Source organism: Prunus mume, linkage group LG5 (genome assembly GCF_029339155.1).
Source record: "Prunus mume cultivar Tortuosa linkage group LG5, ASM2933915v1, whole genome shotgun sequence".
NCBI classification, from domain to species: domain Eukaryota; kingdom Viridiplantae; phylum Streptophyta; class Magnoliopsida; order Rosales; family Rosaceae; genus Prunus; species Prunus mume.
Genome location: NC_142702.1, coordinates 66,904 through 75,796, shown reverse-complemented (window position 1 = coordinate 75,796; position 8,893 = coordinate 66,904). Strand labels below are relative to the sequence as shown.

The 8,893-nt window shown below is 36.7% G+C and overlaps 1 protein-coding gene across 1 annotated transcript; it reads left to right on the top strand.

Moving 5' to 3' along the window:
• The first annotated feature begins 1,563 nt into the window (after positions 1–1,563).
• LOC148916543 (protein FAR1-RELATED SEQUENCE 5-like) lies at positions 1,564–2,349 on the top strand. The gene is made up of 2 exons (XM_089051672.1): positions 1,564–1,911; positions 2,005–2,349. The coding sequence occupies exons 1-2, from the start codon at positions 1,564–1,566 to the stop codon at positions 2,347–2,349; spliced, it is 693 nt and encodes a 230-aa protein (XP_088907798.1).
• The last annotated feature ends 6,544 nt before the right edge of the window (positions 2,350–8,893 follow it).

Sequence of the window (8,893 nt, the reverse complement as noted above, 5' to 3'; positions counted from 1 at the left end):
GTGCATGTAGAACCGGGTTGAAATCTGACCCGTTTGGAAACCCAACTTCAGCTGAAGATTTTTCCCTCTCTGTGAAAAACTCAAGAACACAATCCTTTTTTTTTTAATGTAATGCAAATCCACAATTAGAAAGATCCAAAGCTCCCAAACTCTATAATCGCTCCATTGTCATCAGCTCCTTGGGAGGCCTGCGATCTATGGTATCCTCGGTATGACGATTAATGGCTTTTACCTAGCTATTGCCCTGTTTTGATTCTATGATTCAAGTGAAAACCCCTTCTCTTTTTCGTTCAGCAGAAGAGATTCCAGGATGAAAACAAAGAGGCATATCTCTTTTTAGTGCTGCTGCAGTTGTTCCTCGATTTTGGTAGAGATGGAGTCTCCACTACGAAAGAATCCTCTCTAATGTCCACCACATTCTTTGAAGTTGACTGACTTCGAAGCTCCCGATTGACTTTGAGAGGTAAGTTCACTCTTGCTGGATTGATTTTGTTGGGTTTGATTTGTTTTTTGTGAGGGTGAGAAATTTGTCATTTGTGGCATTAATAATGCGTCATTTGCTCTGCTATCAATAATGCGTCATTTGCTCTGCTATCAATAATGCGTCATTTCCTTATGAATATTCAATATACTTAGTTGATTATTTTTTTTTGGAGGGGGGTTGGAAAATTATGAAATGTAGGTAAAAGATCCTAAACTTAGGCTTAATGGCATTAGGAGTAAGCATTTGGAGAGGATATTGGGTGAAGTTCTGTAATTGCTGGTTTGAATTACATTTGAGTTCTTAGTTGAACATGTTGGTTCTAATGTTATTTTTTCCAAATTATTTCACAAGAGATGACGTAACTATTATTAAATTTTGCTTGTGTTTTGTGTAATCAGAATCCAACAAGCTAGGCTATGCTTGTATTGTGTCAATTTGGGCAATGTTTTGTGTAAGTGGAATGCATTGATAAGTTGTGATGCAGTAATGATTGATTAATGAATTAACATTTGTTATGCAGTAATATAGAAGTAGATCAATAATATACGTGGATAAAATGTCAGGGACTCAGAGAGTGATGACTCTGTAACACTAATGGGAGGGTTTACATTCCTGAAGTAAGAAATGAGGAAACACCAGCAGTTGGGATGAAGTTCGACTCGCTTGACCTCGTTTATAATTTTATAATAGATATGCATTCTTGCTGGCTTTGGTATTCGACTTCATTCCAGCTTTTGGGGGAAAAATAAGAAAGAGATTTTGAGAAAAGAATTTGTATGTTGCAAACAAGGTGCATACCGGAATGATGAAACTCGGGAGAGAAAAAGACAGCGGGGAATAAGTAGATGCAATTGCAAAGCTAAGATTGTGGTTGTGAAGACACATGGGAGCAAGAAGTATACCATCTCTCTTTTTGCAGAGGGACACAATCATAAGATGACACCCTCAGGAAGAATGCATTTACTGAGATCACTCACCGTCGTATTTCAGATTCTACAAAAGTACTCACAAAACAGTTGGGTTCGGTTAATATTCCCATTAATCAGAAGGTAAGTATTTTCGAGGTGCAATCCGGAGGAATGGATAAAATCGGTTTTATCAAAAAGGATATCTACAATCTTGAATGTAGTGTGAATGGGAAGCTGAGGAACCACGATGTTGAACTAGTGACCGAGTATTTTATGGCTGAACAGAAAAAAAATGAGGCTTTTTATTTCAAGATTGAGGGAGATGGCGATAACAGGTTTAGTCGATGTTTTTGGGCAGATGCAACTTCTAGACGGGCGTACGGGTTTTATGGAGATGTTGTTGTATTCGATACCACATTCAACACGAATAGATACGACTTGACATTTGCACCAATGTTGGGAGTTAATAACCATGGTCAAACAATTGTCCTAGCATGCGCATTTTTGAGCAAGGAAACGGTGAGTCGTTTTTAGATGTTTGAGGAGTTTAAGAAAGCCATGCGGTGGCGAACCTAAAGCGATAATCACAGATCAAGATGCGGCAATGAGCAGAGCGATTTCAATAGCCTTCCGACAACATTTCATCGACTTTGCATATGGCACATCACATCAAAGTTCTCTGTTAAGTTACGACATTCGCTTATAAGGAGTATTAGGGTGAATTCAGAAAGCCATATGGGATACGACAATAAGGATGAGTTTGATGCAAAATGGAATATTGTGGTTACAAAGGCTGGTTTGACTGACCATCCATGGCTAAGTTCAATGTTTGATTTAAGAAAATCTTGGGTTCCAGCCTCATACGACACTTTTTTGCTGCTGGAATGTCAAGCAGCCAAAGAGCGGAATGTTCTCATGCTTTCTTCAAGCAATACATATCAAGGAGAAATTCGTTGATGGATTTCATAATAAGATTTGAGAGGGCACTTTCTCATCAACGTCAAAAAGAGTTAGTTGCTGATCACGTAGATGCATTTGAAGTGGCTCAATGTATTCTACCGATGCCAATGAACAAACAAATGGCTACCTTGTACACAAGGACAATGTTTCAAAAGTTTGAGCAAGAACTAATACAAAGTACAGCATGTTTCCTAGAGCTGAAAACAGAGGATGCTTCTAAAGTTGTCTTTAATGTGAGCGAAAGGAAAAATTGGGAAACAAGAGTGGCAGAAGTCGTATATGTCAAAGATTCTGAACCACGCATCGTGTAGCTGCAAAAGATTTGAATTTGTTGGAATTATTTGCAAGCACATCCTAGCATTGTTCAGAAGGGACCAGATTGAATATATGCCCGATAAATACATTTTGAAGAGGTGGAAGAAAACTGCGAAATTTGGATTGGTGTCAGATGCAAATGGCAACGAAATTAAGACTCTGCAGATCCTGGTCTTTTAATAAAGCGGAGTACAATGTCCCGACTTGCTTCAGATGTGGTTGAGGATGCATTAATGTGTGAAGAAGGATGTGAGCTACTGTCAGAGACTCTAAAAAGTTTGCGGGTGAAGTTGAAGTTGTTGAAGGATGGACCAAGTAATAACGAAGTTGGAGGGTCCAGCTCTCAAACACAATATATGAAAGACCCTAAGAGAGTAAGGTGCAATGGAGGGTCGAAACATGAGTAACGGGAGCAAAGGAAAATGCAATGAAGCGAGGGATTAGACACTGTCGGGAGTGTGGACACATTGGTCATGATAGAAGACAATGCCCAAGAAATTTGAACACACCGTAAGATGTTAACACTATTTATAATAAGACCTAAAATTTGAATAGGTAAAGTTCTTATGTGCTTCTGTTTAATGTTTATGCAGGACATCACCGTCGAACAATGACGAATCAACTCTAATAGATCTTAGTGACCCATTATTCGACGAATTTTACAGGATGCATGACCAACTCAATGATTTAGGTTTCTATTATACGAATCCGGTTATTATGAAGACTAATGATCAGGTGAAGTTTTCTAGATGCAGTTTTATTATTATTATTTTTTTGTTCATGTCCACCGATGAGCTCTTACTATGTCCATTGATAATTGAAATGAAAATTTGTTTGGTTTCATTCTTGCATGAAATTTGGACACATGTTAATTTTACGTCTTCTCCATATTTAGAAATTTTCATAGACATTAGATAAAGCATCAAATTTTGATTTATGTGAAGAAGCAATGACTTTTACCTTGTAAAATGGGTAGTTTATGGTGAATTATGTTTTAACAGAGATTCATTGATTATATGACAGGCTAATGCAACATTTCCAGAGCTTGCTGTTGTTTCCATTACTAGTAATGATTTCCAGCCACGCATCATTTGTAGCAGCACCCACTTTTTGCGAATGTTATGTTCTAGTGTTTTACTTGGTGATTAAGATCTGAGCTGGACTGGTTATTAGGTGCACGATTTTGCAAACATTCGTAACTGAAGGATACTTGAAGCACTTTGTTGGAACAGAAAGATTAGAAAGCAACGTGTAAAAAAGTACATTGCAGCTAATCACATTTCGAATGGTTGGGTAATATTAAAGGGTACACTAACATTTGAACTACTCATAATTCCACACACAAAAGAAAATTTGATTGCAAAGCATTTTATGTGCTCCCTCTTAGCAATACCACGATCTCCCCAATCAACTGAACAACGGTAGCCACAATCACTAGGTCATATTGGTCAGCTTCTTCTTAGTAGGTCTCACGTGCTTATGGTCACTCATGTCCCAAGTGATATAGACAAAATAAATATTCAGCAATATTTGGAATTTTATTATATATACATAACCATAAACCATTCACTACACAATGTATAGCACATAGTATTTTACTTATGACTCACGTGTCATGATAATGGGGCTTTACTGATTCCCAACGTGCTGTGATATTGACTGCTTATTGAATAATATTTCCATATTTGCAAAATATAATGTTAGACAGAAGGAACACATGATGACTTGCAAGACATAGTCCCAATAATTATATATGAAGCAAATGAAACTGATATTTGTATTATTTTATATTAGATAATGACATTAAGGGAATATAGTTCTAATTTGTGCAATACCACGATCACCCCCAACCAACAGAATAGCTGTAGCCGCAATCACTTAGTCGTATCGGTCGGCTTCTTCCGAGCAGCTTTGACGTGCTTATGCTCATTCATGTCACCACCATCGTCTAGTATCTCTCTCACAGCATCAGGGGACATATAGTCCCAATTATAACTTGTATGAGTAGTTGCCGCGAATGCTCGGAATTTTTCGAATCCTTCGTTGAATGCCAACTCCAGTTCACTGTGGTGCTCTTCGCATTGCATATGGTTCATCAAACAACCTTTAATTTCATCATTCATTACTGCATCCAACTCCTCAGCTTTCAGCTTCCTTTTATGACTCAGCTTCAAGTACTTGTTCTTTTGGGAGAACGCTTTGTTCACTCTAATGTTAAGATCAGCCAAATGGCCTCGTCTTCAACACATTTCTCGTGCCATGAATTGATCATGCGGAATTATAATCCAGCTTGGTACTGACTGCATCTATTGCCTCTAATGGATCATCGGAGTCCCCCTCACTCCCAAATGATGTTGAAAATGGAAGGGGTCGGCGAGTACAACGTGGAAACGGAACCTGCGACTCCAATTTTTCATCTTCGATTGTGTTGTTGGCGCCTGAAGACGTTGACATGCTTGAATAATCCTATTTGTTTTAGAGGATGAGGATTGCAGATGCAATTTTGTTTGAGAAATGGAACATAGCTTTATAGACCAACATACCAAAGCTTGCGTGTAGTCAACATATCTACTTTATTTCAATTTTAAAAAAAGAGGTGTCAGGGTTTGCTTTTCAAGCATGTCAACCTCACACTCTCCTTACACCACTGTTAGTGGTTGAAAGAAACTCAATGGAAGTGACATCTAGTTAGTGAACCCAACCAAACTAAACAAACTAGTTAGGATTAAACTTAGATTGTATGAGACCTTTTTTCATTTATACATTGTCAACCAAATATTTTTTTTGGCGGGAACCCTTGTTTATTGGTATTACTATCACCCCCTTCATAAAAATTCTCCCTCCACAAAAAACTCACTCCTCCACCGAATCTGTCTCCATCTACTGAAACTCTCTCCTCCACAGAAACTCTCTCCCCCCATTGAATGGATTTACTAACCAAGTTTGATGTGAGCATAATAAACACCCCTCCAAACAAACACCGCCTTCGAAACGCAAGTGAGTCACCAGACAAGCAAGGTCACTTTCCTAGACAGAATGACCATTTTGTTGGAAGTTTTGAGTCTGAAAGAGTTCTTGCTTTCGGAAGGAGAGGCATCTTGAACTTGGTGATGAAATCCAAAGGGCAAGGGCACGTTTGGAATTTGTTGAAGGCCAAATTGAAGATGACAAAAGGCAGGCCAATCGGGATAGGGCGAAGTTGCAGCGCATGAAGCGTAGACACAAACGACTTCGGAGTGTAGCTGTTCAAAAATACAAGAACTCATCTAATGCAATGGAGTCAAAGAAGCGTGTGATGCAAGCTGGATTCGACTACTTCCGGTCGTATGCAAAACTCGTCGTACCCGGGTTTGATTGGTCATCTATTACCGTTTCCAACATTAACAAATATACTCAGCAAGGGAAGTAACCGTTTTGGTTATCGTGTTTGAGTAGAGGCAAATCAGAGGAATTGGAATTTTCGTTAAACTCTGCTTCAAACCTATTTTGATGCTTACTACTATAGAAGATTTCAACCTTAATATTTTGATGTCTTTAATTACGATAACACGATGCAAAGTGCCCATCTACTTCAGTCATATGTTGCTGCCATGTCCATTTTTTTGTGATCACGTATCAGATTTGGACATGGTTGCATCATATGCAATGTTGCCTTTATGTATTATATGTTAGGGTAAGGTTTATGGAAAAGCATGTGTGAGTGGTTTTGTGACAAGGTTATGGCATTATTTTCTACCAGTTATATATTATTTTTTGTACTGGTTCATCTCCTACTATTGTTTTATTTCTTTATATTATATGTTTATGCGATTGGACATGATAGAAAATATATTACTGATTCCCAATGCGGCGTCATAAGGACAACTTATTGAATACCGCCGACGTGTTGAAAACTCTAGGTGCATGTGCATATGGACAACTTATTGACTATCTCTGACGTCTTCAAAGCTCTAGGCGCATGCGCAGTTCAATGATGGCTTCGAAGTAGTGGTGCATTTATTATATATGTACATTATTATAACCAAAACAGATAATTTTACATCCTTATATATGAAAGGAAACTAATGCTTGTATTAGTATAAATTATATAACGAATATTAAGGAAATATACTTGTTAAAGTGACAAACATATATACTTAGGGTTAAGAGGAAAGTGAGTTATGTAAATCATTTTTGAATTTTTAATTGCGAAATGGATGATTTATGGGTTCCCCTCGTTTTATAACGTCACAAGGAGGCCGGAGTATTTTTCGGGGCATTTTTAGGATTTTTCTACTATTTATTGCATTTTTTCAAAGATTTTTGCACTAAAAAAGCCAAAATAATTGCCAAATGGACACATGGCGCTATCTCAGCCCCTCACCTTTCACCCCTTGACAAGTGTACGTCGGTCAGCGTGACCACATCCTTACCTTTTAGCCTAAATTATTATTTTATGATTTTTTCTTAGAAAATTCATAACTAAATACACAAAAATCAGAAAAATGATCCGAAAATTGCTACGAACTCATTGAGACTCCATCTCCCTTGTTGAATTCCTCGATTAGTGGTTACACATTTTAAAAAACAGTTCCGAACATTAACGGGAGATGCTTATTGAGGTAGGTTATTGAAGTTAAAGTTAACAAACATATATATACTTAGGGTTAAGAGGAAAGTGAGTTATGTAAATTATTTTTGAATTTTTAATTGCGAAATGGATGATTTATGTGTTCCCCTCGTTTTATAACGTCACAAGGAGGCCGGAGTATTTTTCGGGGCATTTTTAGGTTTTTTCTACTATTTATTGCATTTTTTCAAAGATTTTTGCACTAAAAAAGCCAAAATAATTGCCAAATGGACACATGGCTCGATCTCAGCCCCTCACCTTTCACCCCTTGACAAGTGTGCGTCAATCAACATGGCCACATCCTTACCTTTTACCCTAAATTATTATTTTATGACTTTTTCTTAGAAAATTCATAACTAAATACACAAAAATCAGAAAAATGATCCGAAAATTGCTACGAACTCATTGAGACTCCATCTCCCTTGCTGAATTCCCCGATTAGTGGTTACACATTTTAAAAAACAATTCCGAACATTGACGGGAGATGCTTGTTGAAGTAGGTTATTGAAGTTAAAGTTAACAAACATATATACTTAGGGTTAAGAGGAAAGTGAGTTATGTAAATCATTTTTGAATTTTTAATTGCGAAATGGATGATTTATGGGTTCCCCTCGTTTTATAACGTCACAAGGAGGTTGGAGTATTTTTCGGGGTATTTTGAGGATTTTTCTACTATTTATTGCATTTTTTCAAAGATTTTTGCACTAAAAAAGCCAAAATAATTGCCAAATGGACACATGGCGCGATCTCAACCCCTCACCTTTCACCGCTTGACAAGTGTGCGTCAGTCAACATGGCCACATCCTTACCTTTTACCATAAATTATTATTTTATGACTTTTTCTTAGAAAATTCATAACTAAATACACAAAAATCACAATAATGTTCCGAAAATTGCTACGAGCTCATTGAGACTTCATCTTCCTCCTGAATTCCCTGTTTCGTGGTTACGCTACATTAGTATTTTATTATTATTTATCCAAAATTATTTTTATTATTATTGTTATATTACTTTTTAGCTTGTATATTTGTTAATTATATTTACTCCAAATTTTTAATTTTATTTTTATTTTCCGTGTGAATAGACCATTTCTGGTGCTAATCAGTTTCTCTGTTCTTCAATTTGTTAATGTTTTTTCTTTTTTAGGTTTAAGGGATGTTTTCAAACATAAAATGGAAATATACAAGCCATCCATTCTATAACATCAGGAAATAATTATTCAAAGTCTTTCACTGTTCAAGTTTTGCTTAAGAAACGTGTAATCCAATCATTTGGGATATGCTAAGTGGGAAAATGTCATTCCCAAGAACCGGTGAAAAGACACATACTCACTTCATGCATGCGTTTTCGTTTATCAAATATTAAGATTGCAGTTGTGCAAAATATCTGTGTCAGTAAAATGTCATTTATAGCCGTCAATTATGTCAGTAATAATTCCACTATATAACAAATATTATACATTTATATATAAAACAGTTTAGGACAGCACAAACAAACACCAGACAAAATAGATTAAAACATGAAATAGAAAACAACATTTGTAGAACATAGACACGCATAAAAACCGTAGAAACATACTACAACTAATTATAAGGGTATGGATTCCCTGGCACAACA

What these genes read in the sequence shown, in the direction of transcription:
- LOC148916543 (XM_089051672.1), top strand. Translation starts at nt 1,564, where the DNA reads ATGGATAAAATCGGTTTTATCAAAAAGGATATCTACAATCTTGAATGT. An exon ending in CATTTTTGAGCAAGGAAACG is followed by an intron (nt 1,912 to 2,004) that starts GTGAGTCGTTTT and finishes GGCAATGAGCAG; the next exon opens with AGCGATTTCAATAGCCTTCC.